The sequence below is a fragment of the Chiloscyllium punctatum genome, chromosome 2, assembly GCF_047496795.1.
Source record: "Chiloscyllium punctatum isolate Juve2018m chromosome 2, sChiPun1.3, whole genome shotgun sequence".
In the NCBI taxonomy this organism is placed as follows: domain Eukaryota; kingdom Metazoa; phylum Chordata; class Chondrichthyes; order Orectolobiformes; family Hemiscylliidae; genus Chiloscyllium; species Chiloscyllium punctatum.
Window position 1 is genome coordinate 95755752 of NC_092740.1, and position 23212 is coordinate 95778963.

The 23212-nt window shown below is 40.1% G+C and overlaps 1 protein-coding gene across 5 annotated transcripts in view; it reads left to right on the forward strand.

The window, feature by feature from the left end:
• The window catches only part of aopep (aminopeptidase O (putative)), a 433713-nt gene that overhangs the window by 351826 nt on the left and 58675 nt on the right, over positions 1 to 23212 (forward strand). For 2 of the 5 annotated variants that reach the window (XM_072585937.1, XM_072585948.1), the window contains exon 16: positions 7037 to 7181. In XM_072585937.1, coding sequence (XP_072442038.1) covers positions 7037 to 7177 — 141 coding nt within the window. In that variant the 3' untranslated portion in view covers positions 7178 to 7181. Of the gene's footprint in view, positions 1 to 7036; positions 10502 to 18791; positions 19575 to 19632; positions 22820 to 23212 lie in introns of those variants that run through there. The other 3 variants (XM_072585924.1, XM_072585969.1, XR_011962667.1) reach the window with 2 other exon arrangements.

A 23212-nucleotide genomic window follows, 5' to 3' on the forward strand; every position in this document is an offset into this window, starting at 1 on the left:
TTCTTTGTTTATATTCTTGTAATACACTGCCACATCTCTTTCAGGCATATCCACCTTGAGGAAGTTTTGCTCCACTCTCTGACAGTTCTGACAAAGGGTCAGTGGTGAAGTTGAAACAATAACTCTGCTTCTCTTTCTGTAGATACTGTCAGACCTGCTGAATTTTTCCAGGACTTTGTGTTTCATGTTTACATTGGTTACTATAAGAGCTGTAACGGTGGATTCTTGTTGGTAATTTCTTTATTTGGGAACATTCAGTAAATTTGGTTATTTTGGTTTATGGTTTCCCCACAGGTTTTGTAACAATCATAGCTGATGAACATTGATGGAATTCATTGTCTTGGATCCAGAATTTTTTCCCTGTGTGAGAACTCCCGCCATTAGCAATTATCTCACAGCTTTTAGATATACTCAAATTGAGAAGAACATTGCCAGACTCTAGGGACTACTTTGAAACTACATTCTATAGACAAAGCAGTTGTAATCAGAAGAATAATGGCACACATCTTAAAATATTAAAGCCTGGTCTTTATAACATGAAAATAGTCTAATAGCATGACAGTAAAAATGTGCAATGCATGGAATAACTATAAGAAAGTCCTTTCACACCTGCTGTCAGTCAAGGGAATGTTCTCTGGACTGCTTCTTATGTCAGTATGTCTCCCCTTCGATAAGGTGACAAAACTGTAATAGGATTGAAGTACCTTTACATACTTTATATATTAGACTATTTCCTAAATATATTAGATATAAAACTTGGAAAGCCAAACTTTATTTTAAAAGACACAATCTACTTACTCCATTCCTTATCTCAATATTTGCGCTTGATCACAAGTGTATAGAGCTATAGAGTCATACAGCATGGAAACAGACCCTTCTGTCCAACTCATCCATGCTGACCAGGTTTCCCAAACTAAACTAGCCCATTTGCCTGTGTTTGGCCCATATCCCTCTCTAAACCTTTTCAATTCATGTATCTGTCCAAATGTTTTAAATGTTGTAACTGTACCTGCATCTACCACTTCCTCTAGCAGTTCATTCCATATATGCACCATAGTCTGTGAAAATGTTGCCCCTCAGGTTCTTTTTAAATCTTTCCCTCTCACCTTAAACCTATGCAGTCTAGTTTTGAACTCCTCTACCCTAGAGAAAAGACCTTAGTTGTTTTCCTTAACTATGCCTATCATGATTTTATAAACCTGTATAAAGTCACCAGTCAGTCTCCTACACTCCGGGGAAAAAATGTTCCAGCCTATCCAGCCTCTTCTCATAATTCAAACTTGGGTTCTGCTGCTGCTTTTTCTCTGCACTGATCCTGATCCCACTCTGACATAAGTCAGATATAATTCCCAACCTTTTTGAGTTGCTCCCACTCGTAGTCTCAACTGTGCTCGACCACTGCATGTTTTAAATTCCATTTTGCACTTAATCAGTTCCTGCTCCTTCTGATTTTTCTATCCAAGGTTATATACAAGTTTATCAAATGTTCTTTAGATATAAAATTATATTAAATTTATGCTTCTCCAGTGCTTTTTAAAAAAAAATTGTTTTATTAGTCTGCTTTGCTACTTTTTGTGAAATATTTATCTGCATCTAAAGAAACCTCTACTCCATTCTAGACATTTACTTTGGAAGAGATTTGTGGCCTAACCTCCTTAACAAACAACCACTTCACAATTGTTTTACTCAAGCTCATTTGAAACTCAAATAGCCATAATTTATTAACATTATCTTATCTATTAAATACATCCACTGATTCAATGTTTTCTGCAAATTTTGAACTGGTACTTATCATTTCTGAGTCTAAGTTACTTATATAAGTAGTGAACAACAATGGTCCCAGCATTGACCCTGGGAAACTCCACATCCTTTCTTTGAAAATTGAGAAACTACTTTTACCAGCTTCATTCAAACTTATACTCAGTTAGCTAAACATTCTGCTACTTGTTCTCTAACTCCACATGCTAGGTGATACCTTAGCAAAAGCCTTTAAAAGTTAAATTATACTTCATGGAACCTTATGCTCTTTCCCATGGTGAGTTCAATGATGGGAGGCATTTAATCTAGTTGGAGGGTGGTTTTGGTGAGCTCATGGGATCCTGCCACCATTCAACCTCCACCCCGATTAGGTCTGTGGTGGAGAGGCCTGTGAACAGCTTAGCCCACCATCAGTTGAAGCCCTAAAGTAGCAAAATACCACGCATTTAAGGGCTTCACCCCATTGCTGCTAGTGTTAAACATGATGCCAGCAAAGGCTTGCCATGATGGGAGCATGACAAGCAAGCCCTAGCCAGGATTCTTTTAGGTCCCTAGAGAAAGGCGTTCCTTGATCAAAGTCACTTGGTGTGTGATCAAAGATCATGGGCGGCTCAGTGGTTAGCACTGCTGCCTCACAGCACCAGGGACCTGGGTTCGATTCCCACCTTGGGTGACTGTGTGGAGTTTGCACATTCTCCCCCTGTCTGCGTGGGCTTGCTCCGGGTGCTCCAGTTTGCACCCATGATCCAGAGATGTGCAGGTCAGGTGAATTGGCCATGCTAAATTGCCCATAATGTTAGGTGTATTAGTCAGGGGTAAAGAAAGGGTAGGGGAATGGGTCTGGGTGGTTTACTCTTTGAAGGGCCGGTGTGGACTTGTTGGGCCAAATGGCCTGTATCCATACTAGAGGGAATCTAACCTAAACCAGGCAACACAAGGGAGTGGACAGCTACTGGAAGCCATGTCCCCTTTCCTTGCTACAACACCTATCTCCTCTCCCGAACTCGCGACACCCCAACCACCATCACTGGTCTGTCCTCAATCTCAGCCCTCAGGTAAGTGTAGTACAAATACCTTGAAATAGTTAATAAAGTTGTTCAAGCATGGCCTTTCCTTTTGGAATCAGTGTTGATCACTCTTTGTTATCTTATCAATTTCTGAGTTGGGACAGGAAATTTAAATTGAAGACATGCTGAAAGTGTCAGATTGCCACATTACCATTTGAGAAAATCAGAAGGAAGTGTGGTTCATTTATCAGTGGCTTTTTAACGCAGCCACTACATTTGCATCTGACTTCTGTATTTCCTGACAAATTAGGTTAAGCAGACAGTATTTAAAGGTCATTCCAAAGATAACAATTGATGCAGTCTAGAGATGGTAAAACAAAAGGAGCAACAGTTAATATGAAGCCCAAAAGTTGAGATTTCTATGGAAAATAAAAGTCAAAGAAGATAGTGGTGGAACTAGAGCATAGCCCTTATCAGGCCTGCTCAGCATTATCGTGTTTGATCTTGTGTCTCAGTGCCACACTCCTCTGCTCATCTCTTGATCCCTTTAGCTTTTAGAAATCTGTTTATTTAAGTATTCACTTTGCCTCCACAGCCTTCTGTGGTCAAGAATTCCACAAGTTTGAGAAATTTTTTCTCAGTATGAAATGGTCTACCGCGCATCCTAGAACTGTGGCTTCTTCTGGATCCCACAACAAGAGGAAATATGATTCCTGTGTCTAGTCTTTCCAGCCCTTTCAGAGTTTATATGCTTCAACTAGATGTCCTCTCGTTCCTCTAAACTCCATTGAATATAGGAGCAATTGACCCAGCTTTCCTTATACCAGGTGTCAGTCTGGTGAGTGCTCACTGCACTCCCTCTGGAAAGTATTTTGGGTAAAGAGAACAAAACTGCACACAGTACTCCAGGTATTATTCTCACCAAGGCCCTGTGCATCTACAGTATGACTTCCATGCTCCTGTACTTAGACTCTCTTGAATGAAGATAAACATACTATTTGCCATCGTAAAGTATGCTTTCTTTCAAAGACCGATGTATAAGGATACACAGTTTCCTTTGTATATTAACATTTCCCAATCTATCACCTTTTAAATAATACTTCTGCCATTCTGTATCTCCTACCGTAGTGAATATCCTCACATTTATCCATGTTTTACTACATCTGATATGCATTTGCCCACTCATTTAACTTGTCTAAATCACCCTGAAAGCTCTTTCCATTCTCATTGCAATACATTGATTTGTATTGTGAACATCTGGTGTCCAAGCACTGATCCTGTAGTGCCCCAGTTGACACTGCCTTCCACTCTTGAAATTACCCATTTAATCCTACTGTCTGTTTCCTGTCTGCTGACCAATTTTCAATCCATGTCCGATCCATCCCATTTTACACACTAATCTCTTGTTGGACTTTATTAAAAGCTTTCTGTAAGTCCCGATAACAATATCAACTTTTTTTTTCTTATTAATTCTACTGGTATGCACTCAAAAACCTCCAGTAAATTTGCCAATCTGATTTGTCTTTCACCATTGCTAAAGGAGACTAGAAATTCAAGCTTTTTGAATTGCATTCATCAGATGGAGTTTGCATTAAACAGACTTTAAAAGTTGACACCATTTGATACAGTATGAGAAGCAGGTGCTGATTGGTTGAGCAGTCTTGGCATGGAAATACAGCAAGGACAGTCAACCTGAACAATTAGACCAGGAGGGTAGACTCTGATTGTTCAGGGTGTTTCCACAGGGATACAACAGAGTTTTACTGTCTCCAAGACCTCTTTTTGAAAAAAGGTGCAATGTATAGACAGATTCCTTTTGCCTACATAAAACAGGGTACTGAATATTTATGTACAACATCCAGCATGGTGAGTGAATCAGTCTGCAAGCCCAGCTAATGATCTTAAATTGATTTCAGCTGTAACAGTTAGCACTGTCCATATTATTTAATAAATTATTTCCAAAGCAGAATAACTTTGAATGATGGACGTACTTTTCTCAGGCTTGCTCACATGGGCCGATTGACATGAATGACATGTTACCACCTGCAAATGATCAATAGGAATTCTAGTTTGGTATGATCTCTCGGTCATTAGGACACCTGCCTTCACACAGTGTTGAGTACAGGACAAAAAGCTTCAAATTCTATACTCAGCAATGTTTAATTCTCATTCATTCATTCATTAATGACATTGATATTGCATAATCTTGTTTGTCTTTTCCAAGTGTCTGTCTATCATATCCATTATAATAAATTCCAACTTTTTCTCAAATCCTGATGTTAGATTAATAGGAATAGTTTGGAGGGATATGGGCTGGGTGCTGGCAAGTGGCACTGGATTGGGTTGGAATATCTGGTCGGCAAGGACAAGTTGGACTGAAGGGCCTGTTTCCCTGCTGTACATCTCTATGACTCTATGACACTCAATCTAAACTGAAGTGTGTACTTTAAAGTCTTGACAGTCGAAATCATCTGGCCTTGCTTATTAAGGTGGCCACTTGTCCTGTGCTATCTCCAGATCCCAGTGGATGAGCTTATGTTTTCCCTGAAATGCCACTCTTGAATATTTTCAAAACTCACCCTTTTTCTGCAGCTTTTCAGCTCTTGCTTTCCTTGAAACTGAAGTTTGAGGGGAGCATCTCTCTCCTCTACCCACTGAGCTCCCATTTAGCAAACTTGCGGTGTATACCAGAACACACCTAAGGCAATGTCTGCATTAGTTTGATGACGTCTTCCTAGCTACAGTGCTGAGGGCTGTATGGAAAATGGGAGGAAAATGTTTAAATTCCATGACTCTTGTTAAAATATCTCTTAAACTGTTAACACATTGAGGTTAACAATCCAATTCTATCCAGGCTGTTACTTGAATGAAGCATAAGGGACTTGGAATCAGATTGCCAAATGTATTGTCAATTTCAGCACTTTTAATCCCATTATCTCCACATGAATTCTATCCTGTAACTTGGTCAAGTAAAAACTTCCCCCTACTGCCAGGTTTTCTCTGTTGTGTTTCTGTCAAAGACATCCATTGTTGTGATTTTTCTTTGCAGTGCATGTGGTTTAGCAGATTGCTGAATATGTAAAGAGTTTGGTATACATTATTATAGGAAGTGATGCAAATTAATGTGATCTAAAAGTTGAAGGATCAGCAGGTAACACATGAAGAGCTCTGCTAGAATCTTATAATTCTTTATTGGAGAATTTTGTTTTCATTTTTATTAGTTTGCTAACCATTGTCATAGTGTGTACACTTGTGTTGAGTGATAAAACAGGATTTTTCACAATCATCATTAAATTAATTGGTCCACTAGTCTTGTTCATAGATAGTAGTCCTCATTTTTAAAGAATTTTTAAGTGTATGTATGTACATGGGGTTTGAGCACTGTCTCCAGTGTGTTCCATTCAGCATAATTAAAGTTTGTCTGAAATACAGTGTCACAATGGCACCAATGCTACAACATAACATTATAGTTACTACAAGCCCGTGCATGTAAAAACGTGTGTAGGACCTAATCAGAAGTGGTTCAATCAATAGGAAAATAAGGCAGAATGTTGTTTCAGAAAAAAAAAATGATTGCAACAGAAAGAGATGTTAACCGTGAGTGCTGTAAGTTAAGTATTGGAGTGCTGGAGTGGTAAGTAGCATGAAATGCACAGAAATACAAGTGTACACAACATATAGTTAGCTACATTCTTATTTAACAATGTGGTTTAAATATTTCAGTGTGACTTGTGTTTGAATAGTTCATTGTGACTTGGGTTTAAAGGTTAAAAGTATAAACGTTTCTTGTGTGAAGTTAATTTTGTCAATTATGAATTTGCCAGAAAAAGAGGTTACAGTGCATGGCAGAGTATATTTTATATTTTGTATTTTGACGTTTTTAAATTACAGTTCTGAGAAGGAAATTACACCATTGCATCCCTAAAGTTTTAATTAACAATAAGTGCAGGGAATGGTACTGAAAACATGCCTGTGTTGTATATCAGATCAAAACCTCTTGAAAGAATTGGGCAATACAATTTTAATCGTGTGGAAAATCAAAAAGAAAACAGACTTGCAGTGCAAGAGTTCAAATATGTCCAGCACTGTACTAAATCAGCAATTATACAGCACCATTAACTTCTGTTAATTTGAAGAGAAACAGTGTGATCAGATTGCAAACAGAGGAGAGAATTTTTTTTAACAGATCCAGACCTTGCTATTTAACTTTTGCAAAACATACATTTTAGTGCTGAGTTTAATTTTGTAAAACTGTGTGCGTTTTCTCTTAGGCGATGGGCGTGTATCTCTATGGGGAGTTGATGGTTAATGAAGATGCCAAACAGCAACATCTGGTTCACAGGTGCTTCACCAAGCTTCAAGAAGAGATGGACCCATCCTTACAGAAAGTGATAGCTGAAATGATACTCTGACCAAGTGAGAATGAGAAGTAATTCTACATGGGTATTCAACCATATCTTGGGTGAAAGATTTGAATGAAAAGGAAATCTAATAATTGTACTGTTGTAAAGATTTAGGACCATACAATTTGTCACTTTACTCCCTTTCTAAACTTAAAGTAGTAGCACTTGTCATTTCAATTTTTTTTACCTAAATTACAATAGAATGATTCTTTGTCTACATATTAATATGAATATGTAATAGATTGAGAATGAGCGAACTGCACTTTAAAATCCTATTTATTCCTTAGTTAAACTATACCATGTCAGTCAATGATGTCACCTTTAACAGAACCCAAAACTAGGAGTTTGGGGTGCCAAAGAACTTCTGCAGGGCTAAAATAATGACTTGAGTTCTAATATTTTCTTTGCTAATGAACATTAATCAAAACTTAAATAACTAATGTTTCCTGTTAAATTAATAATTGGAGAGAAATAACTGGCTTAAATGTTTTTTGCGCATACACTTTTAGTATTCCAATTGTCCTTTGATAATGACTCAAATTCAAGCTCACACTTGCATCAAATTTCGCCTTTGTTTTTGAAATAATTTCAGAATAATTAGACTATAGAGCATTTAGCATAGGAACAGTCAGATCACCGTATTTGTGCTGACCATGACGCTATTCTAAACAGTCCCATTTGCCTGTATGTGGTCTGTATCCCCTCTTTTCTGCCTGTTCATGTGTCTGTCTAAATGCTTCTTAAATGTTGCTGTTGTTTCTGCTTATATCATCTGGCAGTTCGTTCCAGGCACCTATTATCCTCTGTGGAAAAAAATACTTCCCTTGCGCATCTCCTTTAAACTTGCTCACTCTCACCTTAAACCTATTCTCCCTGGTATACAACATTTTCATCCTGGGAAAGAGACTTTGATCATTCACCCCATCCATTCCTTTCATATTTTTATAGTTTTATCAGATTGCCTCCCTCAGTCCCTGATGTTCTCGCAAAAACAATTACCTACCTTTATAACTAATATACCCCAATCCAGATAACATCTTTGTATATCTCTTCTCCACCCTGTCCCAAACGTCCACATCATTCTTATAGTGCGCACCAGAACTGCATATGTCTTATATAGTTGCGACATGACTTTTTTGGTCGAGCTTATTGTGTGTTGTTGAAACTGCATTCATTTAGACAAGCAGAAAATATTTTATTACATTCCTGACCTGTGCCTTGTAGATTGTGGACAGGATTTGAGCAGTCAGGGTATAAGCTACTTGCTGAAGGATTCCTAGCCCTTGTAGGCTTGTCCAATCCAATTTCTGATCAACAGTAACTCTCAATGTTGATGATGTGGGATACAGTAATATTCCAATAAGGCCAATAGTTAAATTCACTCTTGTCGAAGATGGTTAATCCCTGGCACTTGGATTCTGCCAGTGTTACTTGCTGTTGTCCAGGTCTTGCTGTATTTGGCCTTGGAGTGCTTCAGTATATGAGCAGTTGTGAAGATACTAAGGCCTCAGAAACTTCTGCCATGATGAGCTGGAGCTGAGATGATTAACCAATAACCATAACTATCTTCCTTTGTGCCAGGTATGACTCCAGATTTGCTAGGACTGTTTGAATCCCTATTTGGTCAAATGTGGCCTTGATGTTAAGGGCAGTCATTCTCACCTTGCCTCATCTCTGAAATTCAGCTGTTTTGCCCATGTTTGAACCAGACTGTAATGAGGTCAGAAGCTGAGGGGCAAAGCTGGTTCACCCAAGATCCTTGGACTGTACCTTCCAAAGCCATGACCACTTTCACCTGGAAGGACAAGGGCAGTTGATATATGGGAACATTGCCACTGCGACTTCCCCTCCAAGCCACACAGCATCCTGACTTTGAAAAATATCACCATTCCTGTGCTGTCGTTGGGTTTGAATTCCCTCCCTGTGGACAGTGTGGTTCAACCCATAGTACATGGACTGCAACAGTTCAAGAAGGCAGCTCACCACCAACTTCTGAAGGGAAATAAGGGTGGATAACAAATGCTGGCCAGTACACGATGCCTATGTCTCATGAGTGCATTCAAACAAAACTTTCTTCATCTACTCTTTGATTGCTTTAGCCCCAAGAACCTTATCTAACTCATCCTTGAAAACATTAAAGGTTTTGACCTCGGTTGCTTCCTGTGGCAGAAAATTTGAAAGACTCCCCATTCTCTGCATTAAGAAATTTCTTCTCATCTCAGTCGTAAGTATACAAATGCGTATCTTTAGACTGTGATGCCGGTTCTGGACTTCCTGGTCATCGCGATCATCTTTACTGCATTTCCCCTTTCAGTTAAGTCATGTTGGAATTTTATAAATTTATATGAGATTCCAACTCCCACCTCTCACCCCCAGTTCTTCTATACTTTAATGAATAAACTGTAATGCCATTTAAAATGCCCTTTAATTGGCAGTTCATCATTGCCTAGAGAGAAACTTGACTCGCTGCTCATTAGATGCATATAAGGTGTAGCGAGTTGTTCCTGATGTTGAGTTCAAACCTTCATTCCATGCTGTTCCACACTGATTACCCAGTACACGACACCTCTTAATATGTGGGCCATTTCCCGAGTCTGTAGTGAGTTTTAAATATGTGTTTTTATGTGATCAACTGTACAAATAATTTTTTTCGCTTCCAGTGAATGAAGTGACAGAATTTTTTTTGTCTTCTGGTGGACATTTTCTTTTCAAAATGCCAGTGGGTTACTGTCTGATAAGTTAACTTTCTACAAGCTTCACTGACATTGTAACCTCTTACCATGGTTTTGTGTAAATAATTGGGTTAGTAATAGTTTACTGCTTCATTGCTTTGGTTAGTAAGTTATGACTCATGAAACTTCTCCCATAGCAGAATTAATTTTTGAATGCTTAGTGTGCATTTCTTTGATTTGGGAGCGATTGGATGTGTTTATCTTTTGCAGATAAATTTAGAAATAGGAGCTTATGATGTATTTACACTGATATTTCTGCATCAGGTAAACAGGGTGCTTATGTTTGCAGAAGATTTATCAAATTGTAAGATGGAGATTATTTACTATTAAGATTACAAAGCTTGGCTGGAGATGTCTAAATGTAAAACAAATAGAAAAAATGGACAATTAAGTTTGAAAAATCAAAATATAAAAGTTTGAAGAGAATGTCCTCATTTAAATGCATCTGTTTGTTTTCATTAAAATAGTGCTGTAAACTGATTTGAAGCTTCTCTTTAGAGAAGTTGGTGCAGTAAATGGTATCAATAAGAAGGTATAACAGCCTGTAGAGCCTGCTTCACCATTCGTATAGAGCTCGTTGCTAAACTCAATATTCTTACCTAAAAGAAAACCTGAGAGTCTCAGGAGAGAGAATTATAAATTTCCATGACTGTTCCATTATCCCCGTTTCCAAATATATTTTCTTAATTATAATTATATTAGCTACAACTTTAAGGTTGTGCCACTTGTTCAGGATTCTCCAAACAAGGCAGTATGTTGCCTGTAGGTAAAAACAATGACTGCAGATGCTGGAAACCAGATTCTGGATTAGTGGTGCTGGAAGAGCACAGCAGTTCAGGCAGCATCCAAGGAGCTTTGAAATCGACGTTTCGGGCAAAAGCCCTCCTGATGAAGGGCTTTTGCCCGAAACGTCGATTTCAAAGCTCCTTGGATGCTGCCTGAACTGCTGTGCTCTTCCAGCACCACTAATCCAGAAGTATGTTGCCTGTATCTAATCTATTACATCCGTTTATCATTTTAAAGGTAACCTGAAGCTAAAAGCTATATGAGAAGCTAAAAGAAGAAGGTGATTTTAGAAAAGAGATGTTGGCAGGAGACTTTGCCTGGGTAAAAAGAAAAGCATGTGAATTTGATGTGTGATGCAATGTCACAATGCACATCTTCCTCAGTCCTGCACTGAGCATATCCAATTGCGTTATGCACTTACATTCTGCTGGTTCAGAGGGAAATGAACATGCTGTAACTAGACTTACTTGGTAGCAATTCAAAAACAGAAAAATCATTCAGAAAGAAAAAAAGTATATCTATATAGTGTCTTTCATGACCAGACATTAAAATGGAAATAGGAAACGTGGCATCAAATTGCAAAAGTGCAACAATGTGATAATGACCAGATATTCTGTTTTGGCAGAGTCGGTTGAGGGATAACTGGTGACTGGAATATCAGGGTTAACTTCCTTGCTCGACTCTGTAATAGTCCCACAGGATCTTTTATATAAAACCCAAGCAAGCAGATGCAGCCATGGTTTAAAATCTCATTTATAACACAGTGCAGATTATTACGCTGAAGCCTAGAAGTGGGTCCTAAACTAGAAGCTTGTGGATCAGGAGAGAGACAGCTGGAACCTGAGCCATCGTTACCACAGAGGGAAGATTTAAAGGCATAGCAATGCAATAAGGTGAGAATTAGGGAAGAACGACTGTCATGAACATGAATCTTGGGAACCTTTTCTGTTTCACTGAAATGCACAGTTTTGCATCTTTTTAGCCAAGTGTCAATTTTGTCAAATTTTTTGAAAGATTTCTCACTCACTTTGAGGCTGAATGCAAGGTCCCACTGTATCCTATCAAATCCACCTCATCTACCCTGCCCATGGGTGACTTTCCTGATTTTAGGAGAAAATGAGGAATGTAGACAGAGTCATGGAGTCACAGATGTACAGCACAGTAACAGACCCTCCGGTCCAACTCGTCCATGCCGACCAGATGTCCCCACCTAATCTAGTCCTATTTGCTAGCACTTGGCCCATATCCCTCTAAACACTTCCTATTCATTGGCCTATCCAGATGCCTTTTGAATGTTGCAATTGTACCAGTCTCCACCATTTCATCTGGCAGCTCATTCCATACACGTACCACCCTCTAGATGAAAGTCCCTTTTATGTCTTTTCCCTCTCACCCTAAACCTATGTATTCTAGTTCTGGACTCCCCCACCCCAGGGAAAAGACTTTGTCTATTTACCCTATCCATGCCCTTCATGACATTATAAATCTCTAAGAGTTCACCCCTCAGCTTCGACTCTCCAGGGAAAACAGCCCCAGCCTATTCAGCCTCTCCCTATAGCTCAAATCCTCCAACCCTAGCAACATACTTGTAAATATTTTCTGAACCCTTTCAAGTTTCATAACATCCTTCCGAAAGGAAGGTGACCAGAATTGCATGCAATATTCCAAAAGTGGCCTAACCAAAATTCTGTACAGCCGCATGGACCTTCCAATTCCTATACACAATGCTCTGACCAATAAAGGAAAGCATAACAAACGCCTTCTTCACTATCCTATCTACCTGCGACTCCACTTCCAAGAGTTATGAACCCGCACTCCCAGGTCTCTTTGTTCAGCAACACTCCCAAGGACCTTATCATTAAGCGTATGAGTTCTGCTAAGGTTTGCTTTCCCAAAACACGGCACCTTGCATTTATCTAAACTAAACTCCATCTGCCACTTCTCAGCCCATTGGCCCATCTGATCAAGATCCTGTTGTAATCTGAGGTAACCTTCTTCACTGTCCACTACACCTCCAAGTTTGGTGTCATCTGCAAACTTACTAACTATATCTTCTATGTTCACATCCAAATCATTTATATAAATGACAAAAAGCAGTGGACCCAGCACCGATTCTTGTGGCACTCCACTGGTCACAAGCCTTCAGTCTGAAAAACAACACTCCACCACCACCCTCTTTCTTCTACCTTTGAGCCAGTTCTGTATCCAAATGGCCAGTTCTCCCTGTATTTCATGAAATCTAACCTTGCTAACCAGTCACCCATGGGGAACCTTGTTGAACCACCTTATAGAAATCCATATAGATCACGTCCACCGCTCTGCCCTCATCAAACCACTTTGTTATTTTTTTCAAAAGAACATAGTCAAGTTTGTGAGGCATGATTTCCCAGGCACAAAGCCGCATTGACTATCCTTAATCAGTCCTTGCTTTTCTGAATACATGTAAATCCTGTCCCTCCGGATTCCCTCCAACAACTTGCCCACCACTGACGTCAGGCTCACTGGTCTATAGTTCCCTGGCTAGTCCTTCCTACCTTTCTGAAACAGTGGCACCATGTTAGCCAACTTCCAGTCTTCTGGCACCTCACCTGTGACTATCGATAATACAAATATCTCAGCAAGGGGCCCAGCAATCACTTCTCTAGCTTCCCACAGAGTTCTCGGGTAAACCTGATCAGGTCCTGGGGATTTATCCACTTTTATGCGTTTCAGGACATCCAGCACTTCCTCCTCTGTAATATCCTCCTCTGTAATGTGGAATCAAGATGTCACCATCAATTTCCCCACAATCTATAGCTTCTATGTTTTCTCAACAGTAAACACTGATGCAAAGTACTCATTTAGTGTCTCCTCCATCTCTGCAACTCCACACAAAGGCCGCCTTGCTGCTCTTTGAGGGGCCATATTCACTTCCTAGTTACCGTTTTGTCCTTAATGTATCTGTAAAAACCCTTTGGATTCTCCTTAACTTTATTTGCCAAAGCTATCTCATGTCCCCTTTTTGCCCTCCTGATTTTCCTCTTAAGTAAGCTCCTACTGCCTTTATACTCTTCTAAGGACTCACTCGATCTTGTGTATATCTGACATATGCTTCCTTTTTTTTAACCAAACCCTCAATTTCCTTAGTCACCCAGTATTCCCTATACCTATCAGCCTTTCCTTTCACCCTAAACAGTCGATGTTTGGAAAGTTAAAATCCCCTACCATAATCATCCTATTATTTTTACAGATAATTGAAATCTCCTTACAAATTTGTTTCTCAACTTCTAGCTGACTATTAGGGGGTCTATAATACAATCCCAATAAGGTGATCATCCCTTTCTTATTTCTCAGTTCCACCCAAATAACTTCCCTGGATGTATTTCCAGGAATATCCTCCCTCAGTACAGCTGTAATGCTATTTCTTATCAAAATTGCCACTCCCCCTCCTCTCTTGCCTCCCTTTCTATCCTTCCTTTGACATTTGTGTCCTGGAACATTAAACCACCAGTTCTGATCATCCCTGCGTCATGTTTCTGTAATTGCTATGATATCCCAGTCCCACGTTCCAAACCATGGCCTGAGTTCCTCTGCCTTCCCTGTTAGGCCTTTTGCATTGAAATAAATGCAGTTTAATTCATCAGTCCTACCTTGATCTCTGCTTTGTCCCTGCCTGCCCTGACTGTTTGACTCGCTTATGTTCTCAATTGTACCAGTCTTAGACTGATCTCTTTCCTCACTATCTCACTGGGTCCCCGCCCCCGACCTTATTAGTTTAAATCCTCCCAAGCAGCTCTAGCAAATCTCCCTGCGAGTATATTAGCCCCCTTCCAATTCAGGTGCAATCCATCCTTCTTGGACAGGTCACTTCTATCCCAGAAGAGATTCCAATAATCCAAAAATGTGAACCCATACACCAGCTCTTCAACCATGCATTCATCTGCTCTGTCCTCCTATTCCTACCCTCACGAGCTCGTAGCAGAAAGTGGGAGTAATCCAGATATTACTACCCTCGAGGACTTCCTATTTAAATTTCTGCCTACCTTTCTACATTCTCCCTTCAGATTCTCATTCTTTTCCCTTCCTATGTCGTTGGTACCAACATGTACAATGACCTCCTGCTGGTTCCTCTCCCCTTTGAGAACATTCTACACCCTCTCTGAGATAACTTTGATCCTGGCACCAGGGAGGCAGCACATCATTCTGATCTTTCATTGCTGGCTGCAGAAACGTCTGTCTGTGCCCCTAACTGGAGAGTCCCCTAAAACAGTTGGAACCCAATGTACCCTTCATTACGTTAGAGCCAGTCTTGGTACTGTTCATGCGAGATTCCCCTGAAAGGCCATCACCCCTATATTTTGCAAAACCGCATACTTATTTGAAATTGGGTTAGCCGCAGAAGACTCCTGTACTACCTGCCTACCTCTCCTACCTTTCCTGAAGCTAACACATCTACCTGACTGAATCTGAGCCTTTTCTCCCTTCCTATAACTGCCCCTAGCTGTTGTAAATTCCTCGTTGCCTCTAACTTTCGCTTCAACCAATCCATCTGATCTGACAAGCTTGGCAACCAACGACCTTTATTGCAGATAAAGTCCTCAGTAACTCTTAAACTCTACCGAAACTCCCACATCCGACAAGAAGAGCATATCACTCTACTAAATGCCATTTTGCTCCTTCAAATCTACAGACCCAAAAAATAGCACCGTCTTATTGCTCTACAAAACACTGCTCCAGGCTAACTTCATACTTATGGCTTATATTTTAAAATTTAATCAAGAGACAGATGCTGGAGATCAGAGTCACTAAGTGTGGTGCTGGAAAAGCCCTTCATCAGGAATTGAAGGGCTTGTGCTCGAAATGTTGATCCTCCTGCTCCTCGAATGCTGCCTGCCTGACTGGCTGTGCTTTTCCAGCTCCACACTGTCCTGATTTTAGCGCTACTTTATCAGATTCCATTTCTTGATCAACTTGTCACTGCTCGGATATTCCAGAATTGATCAGCATCCCTTATGCCCACACCATCTGTGGAAGACCATTGCGCGGACTGAGCACCCTCACCTCTCAAGACTGCCAGTGGAGGCCAAGGCACCAGCCCATAGTGACGTGGTCTGAGGTTGTCACCTGGGTCAGTATAGTCTTAGCCATTTAGAGGAATACACAGCGCTGTAGAAGCAGACTTTTTCTGCTTTGCCAGTTTTAAGTGCCACCATCTTCTCACCGATAACTCTGCTGCTGCTACCCACCTTCTACCAAGGCTGTGCTCTATCACTGTTACTGTTGTCTGCAACATCTTCCTTTGTTTGCTGAAGCCCAACCCAACCCTTTCAGTTCACGAACCCTGCTTGCCTCTGCGCTGCCTACTCACTCGCCTGGGACAGATACCCATCTGTACCAAAAACAACTGTGTTACCCACTTTTGTTTCGCTTCACGTCTTCCTCTCTCTCATTCCAGAAAGAAAACAGCCCACAATAGTGTGGAAAAAGTCAAGTTAGGTTGTGGCCTGCCTTGCATGCAGCTGTTCACCTCTTATGAGGAGAAGATACTGATTCTGACCATCCAAGCAACTGATTGACGTTGTCCAAGCCTCTGGACTGGTATTGGAGGCTAATTGTAACTTACTGTACAGTGAGCCCCCGATCAAGAGCTCTCCCTCTTGACTGAGGACTGTTGGCAACCATGACAGACTTCCTGGCTTTATGTCTGTAGTAAACAGCAAGGCAATACAGCAGTTCTGTAAGCCTAATACAGGGGAACCTCGATTATATGAACGAGATTTCATTCAGATTTCATTCATTCTATTTTGTTTGGAGAATCGATTAAATGCCTTTCCTCTGAGGCTTGGAGGTTTTAACGTCTGCTCCCTGTTCAGGAGACTAGCAGCAGCAGCACAGCGTGCAAGGCCTCGCTCCTGACACCGCCCATGGCCAACCCTGCCCCCAATCCTGTCCAACATCGCCCCCCCCACCCCTCTCCCCGCCCCAACCCTGTCCACAAGACCCGCCCCCAAACCCCATTCTACACTCTCTCATCCCCTGTCCCCATCCCCGTCCCTGCCCCCTCTCTGGGGCAGCCGGACTGGACACCAACAACAAGACTGTTGCTGTTGCTGCTGCTGCTGTAGCTGCCTTTGTGGAGTAAGTCTCCAAATAGCACGCGCACACACAAAGCCACACACACAACATTTTACTGCAACTTTTTGAGAGGTTCCACATTTGCCCTGTACAGGACAGTGTTGGAGAGATTATCTGAGGAAGGGGATTTAGGGTACATGCCTGTGTAGAACTCCAGGGAAAGTGTCAGGAGAGAGAGAGAGAGGGCGGGAGGTCAGTCATTTGGAGACGGTGCCTGTTTAATCACTGTAAACAAAAAAAATTCGTGATGACTGTGGGAAACACGTCTTTGATTCATGTTTCTATTGGGACCTCGAGCTTTCCATCGGATAATCTGATTTTTGGATAATTGGTATTCGGATAATTGAGGTTCCTCTGTATATCTGACTGAGGGGCAAAGTCCAAAAAAGTTAATGCTGTGAGCATTCAGATTGATTTAGATGAGTGTGCAGTTTAACATCAAGTGCACAAGCCAGCAGTGCGGCCTGGTCCAGGTCATGAGCAGAGTGTATGCCCCTGAACTTACCCTATCCCTTGCCGCCGAATTAAATTGACAGTTGCAGTTTCAACCCGAGGTGCTACATTGAATTACAGAAACCTCCTGTAAGTGGATTAGAGATGTGCTTTGAGGGTTCTCAAAGGCTGTGGATATGGAGTCTGTGTGGCCAGTGCATTTGGCATGTGCCCTGAGATTTTAGTGTCAAGTGTGCAATATAGAGCTCCTTTGGAGCAAGCAGCAACTTGAAACCGCCAGCTACCCCTTCTGATGTTGAGGATGTTCTACTTTTGAGAATGTTAGGTAGGAAACTGCATTTTGATGAGGTGAGATAGAGAATTAATGAGGTCTTTAACAAGCATTGATCCAGCTTCATATACAGCTCACTGTTCCATAGTGAGGATTTTGTCTCAATGCCACTACTTGCCTAAAAGATATTGCGAGTGACTCTCAACGTTGAAATTGGTCCCACCAAACTCACTGCATAATTCTGCCAAAATTCTTGCCGTAGCCCATGACAGTCTGGCATCTATATGATTCCACCTGATTCCTTCAAAACTCATTCAGGCAGTTATTATGTGGTACTTCTGACAGAAGCTGTCTAAAACCATTTATGACAAGTGACTGGAAAATTAAAGTAGTGGCAGAGACTTTGTAATAACATCTGAGTCAGTCCCATTATCAGGACTTTGCCCTATATTATGTTAACAGAGTTCTATAATTGTATTTTTGTGGCATATGGAGGAAATTTAACAGCCTGTTTTACTGATCAAAATCTCTTTCATGTTATTTCATTTAATTGTGGTGAAGGGAATTCTTAAAACTCAATCTCAGTGGCTAATTCCAATATGGAAGAGCAACTGTAGTAGCAGTTCAAATAAAAGTTGTGATTTACACCTCTCCAATTCTACTAATTCTACTTGAAACATTATCTTAATGTCGCTGAGATCACATTTTATAGTTTGGAAAATAAGTTATTCTTCCCTAATAACGTGCCTTAATTCTGAAAGAACCCCGTTAATTTTGCTGCTGCTCATATGATTACGTTGCCCTAATTCCAGCTGTGTGATGTCCCTCGTTAAGAGTAGAGGTTCATTTGCAAAGTGTGGGATCGATCCAAATTCCAGAGATAAAAGCAGAAAGTGAAAACACACTATGTCGCCCTTACTGTAGTCACATAATTATCAGTTTGGGCAGGTGAACAGGCTGAGACAGACACTCAAGACTGTAAAATTTAAGCAATTTGCATTTTTTAAACTGGCTGAGTTCTGTCATTAATTTTTTTGTCCTTTTGATTGAGAATATTGAGAAAAATATTGGTTTTCCAATTAACCTCAATGTAGCTTTTAGGTAAATTATCATGTGACATGACTCCTTCATGAAATTGTTACTAATTACCCAGATGTAGTGACTGATTAATTGGTGGCAAGGAGCCAAAAATAAGCTTTTACCTTTGATTTTAAAAAGCTGGTCTTACTTTCTGGCTAATATCATTCTTTGTCACATTCTCAAACAGGCTTATCCAGAACTGAAAATCATGTCCAAGCAGGAGTCTTAGCATTGGAAACTTACCAGCAATTTCTGCTGCGTGAACTTCTTTCTATTGCAAGCTTTAATAGCTATCAATGTGAGAAGATCTTCATTTTTTTCCTCTTATGGGTTCTGTTTGAAGACTCTGCGTGTTCTACATGCTGATGTGCATCACTGTCTCTGCAGACATTTAAAATTTAGATATTGTTGCCGACACCTTTTAGTCATAAGTTTGAGATATCTAACTCTACACCTAAATGTTTCTAATCAATTTTAGTAATATGTTATGCAAAATTGACAGTTACCACTACTTAATCTACGACCAGGACTAATTTAAGTAAAACAGACTGCAGATGAAATCACACCTCAAATATTCTGGATTGTTCAGTAAGGTGTAAAACATACATATCTTATTGTTTGTTTAATCATCAATTTTGTGCAGTGTAGCTAAAGTTTCATCCTTTTAGGTAATTATACAGCAAACTGTGTTTTATATTGGATCTAAGTTAGGTTAAATGTTATGTCAAATGTGTTGCCTTTTTAATCTTGTCACTTATACTTTACCTCAACGTTTTGAATCCCCTTTATGTATTGAACAATTCTTGTTTAAATTATAGATCACAGTAATGTGATATTAACAAATTCTGTCAAATCGATAGTTGGAACATTCCAATCCATGAATGAGCTTCAACATTTTACATAACTATTGCTCATAATTCAGATCAGTTTAAGAATAAAGAAGTTAAGGGAGCAGGAAAGATTGATTTAAGTTTATATCATTTATTCCAGACACACAGTCTTTCCATTTTTTCTTACTGTTAGTTGAGATTTAAATATCTCACTAGTGATGGGTTGTAACACTTAATTGTTTGTAAGCTGTGGATTTCTTATGGAGGAGAGACAGTGGACCGTAAATGGAGGAAAATCTGGTCACAATGCCAGTGCTGGTTCTATCAATAAGAACTACAGCAGTGTACCCTTTAGAAGAGTAATGTTTCTCTGAAAGCAAATTATAGATATCTGTGATTAACTATATATGTGTAAATGAGAGAAGTTTCTATCTAGTTTACCTGCCATAATGTTGAGCATTGCTATTTTCACCCTTCCACTTATGGCAAAGTCAGGTCCATGTATTTAGAGGCAGGAGATGGCATTGCCATATTTTTGCTGGTCTTGTTATCCAGAGACCCAGTAATTGATTTAACTTATTATTGTCACATGTACCAAAATACAGTGAAAAGTATTGTTTTGTGTGAATAACCAGACAAATCATACCTTACATAAGTGCATCAGAATAATAGAGCAGGATGTAGAGTGTAGTGTTACAGCCGCAGAAAAGCTATAGAGAAAGATCACCTCTCATATTTGAGAGATTCATTGATAAGTTTGATAACACTGGGGAAGAAGCTGTTCTTAAATGTTCTAGGCATGGGAGTTTCAATCTGCCATGGCATGCAGAATTCGAATTAAGCTTTTAAGAATCTGGAATTAAAAATCTATTGATAACCATGAAAACATTGCTGATTATCATAAAAACTCTTAAGGTTGTCTCTTAAATATCTTCTGCACTGGTCCACTCTGTTGTATCAACTACATGGAAGTCTTAAAAAAGACCACATTCCACCCACCCTGGCTGATGGATTAGATCCCCTCCATATTGAGCAGTACTTGGACAAAGTACCAAGAATAGCAAGGGTGCAGAATGTGCTCTGGCTGTGAGACTTCAATGTCCCTCACCAAGAGTGGCTGTCCAGATTGAGTCCATAGCAGGTGGTAAAGAAATCAAGAAATGGGAAAAACATTCCTGATACCACCCTCACCAATCTGTCTGCAGCAGATGCATCTGACCATAACACTGTCAGTGAGAGAGATCACTGGACAGTCCTTGTGGAGACAAAGTCCCATCTTCACATAGTATTCTCAAAATCTGACCTCTAATGGATCTAGCAACTCAAGACTGGACATCCATGAATCATTGTAGGCCATCATTAGCAGCAGAATTGCATTTCAACACGATCTGCAATTGCAACCTACAGTCTCATGATCATCAATCCAGGGATAAACCCTGGACTGCTTACATGCCAGATAACATAGCACAAAGTGATAAACAGAGATCAGTGATTCCACAACCAGTGGATCAAGTCTAAGCTCTGCATTTTGTCACATATAGCTATGAATGGTAGTGGGCAATTAAAGAACTCGCTGGAGGAGGAGACTACATAGATATCCTCATCCTTAATAATGGGAGAGCCAAGCACAGCAGTTCAAAAGAAAAGATTGAAGTATTTGTAACAATCTTCAGACAGCAGTGTCAACTGGATGATCTATCTCAATCTCCTAGTATCCTAAATATTGTTGAGACCAAGTTCAAACTGGGTGACTGTTGCCTGTTTCTGCGAAACAACAGTGTATGCATTGATGATGATACAGCAGAGACACTTAAAGCTCTGTAAAACTTAATTAATTTATTAAATGCTTGGGTAAATGATAAATAATGCCTTTAACTACTAAAGTTTCTCAACCAATTCACTTTACAATCCTGGGTCATTATTACCAGGAGAGTTGGCAGCTGGCCACTCTAGAACACTTGGCGGCATCAAGACACCTGCTGATGTAGGTATTTCTTTGCAGTCGTAAATCTCAGTTGCTGCTAAAATTGGGGTTTTTCTGGGCTGCTGCTAAAATAGTTCAGACCTGCTAAGTTGGCATTCCAATTTCCTTATTTAGAATTGCTCATGAAATTTGTCCAAACCCAAATTGTTTGACCATATTGACTAGCAATTGTTAAATTCCTTTAGTTTCTGCAAATCCTTCTCCTTTATGGCCATAATGTAGCTCCTGATTGGTCTTGACTGCAGCTGGAATGTCATTCTGTTCATTTATCCTATGTGCAGCTGAAACTTGGGTGCAGTAACCTATTTACCTTACAGAAACTTTCTACAATAGTTCTGCTTTCTGCAATGTCTTCTGTCTTGCAGCTAACTTGTTCCAGTCCACTGTAACTTCTCATATTGAATCCCATATCTTTGCCCTTATCCAACATCTCCCCCCTTTTAATTCAAAGATTTGTCTGGAGAACCAGGTCGGCTCTATTCTCCAGGGCATTTCTAGGCAGTGGTGAGTATTAACTCCTTACAGTGATTTATTCTCAGCAAAGCATGGCCTCATTTGTGTTATTTAATGATGCCATTTAAATTGTTGTACTTATTATCAAAGTCACTAATCATTTTATGATGTCTTACTCATTTACCTTTTGTTCTGTGGCATGTACATTCTTATACACTTTCCACATCTTACAAAATAAGCATAATATCAATGTAAATGATAATGAGCAAAAAGGCAGGAATTCTATGAACTGGCTATATCTAAGGTATTCTTACCCTATAATAAACAGCCATTACAAACCCTTTCCCATATAAGCTATCTTTTGGTATCTGAGACCAATCCCTGTTGTCAGTCTTCTCTAATTCTTGCCGTTTTAACAAACACAATCAGACTATTACAACAAGTATAACAGATTGCATTATAACAACATGAGATAGAATCCTGATATTCGAGTGAACCTGGGTGTACCATCCCCAATTCCAAACTTTACTCCAAAAATTTGGAGCCTGTAAATCTCTATCCTCCTCCTCTGTTTGATTTTTGATCTCCTTCGTGTAATTAGCCCATTTGTGGATAACTTCCTTTGCCTTGAGAATGATCTGCACCTAGTCTGAAATGTGGAATAGGTGGCATTTCAGTAGCTATAAACCACCATACATCCTTGTCTGTATCATTTGAGCGGATGGATGGAGTTGTGTGCAGTTCCTAATCAGGTTCTAGCTTAAACAGGACTTAGTGACTAATGGTTATGTCAGAGAAAATATTGCTGATATTCCCCCTATTTACAGCACACCATGTCCGTCCCTGAGGCTGCCATGGCGACATAGTAGATGTCTCTGATTAGGGCATACTTAAGAAAAGTTTGGTTGTTGAGTTATTCACTGACAGGATAGATAATGTTGAAAAATGTGGTGCTGGAAAAACACAGCAGGCCAGGCAGCATCCGAGGAGCAGGAGAATCGACGTTTCGGGCATAAGCCCTTCTTCAGGAATGCCCAAAACGTTGATTCTCCTGCTCCTCGGATGCTGCCTGGCCTACTGTGTTTTTCCAGCACCACATTTTTCAACTCTGGTCTCCAGCATCTGCAATCCTCACTTTCTCCCAGGATAGATAATGAGCAGTTCTCATCAGAGACAAATCTACATTGACTTAGACCGTCTCTAGTCAGGCCCAGTGGTTTCCCCCTTGGAGACACTGGGACAATTCCACTTCTGTCTTCGGTTCATCTGGAACTATGGTATGGATTGGGATGTTGTTCAGTGATATCCGGGTACTTAATGATATTATGAACTTGCATTAGG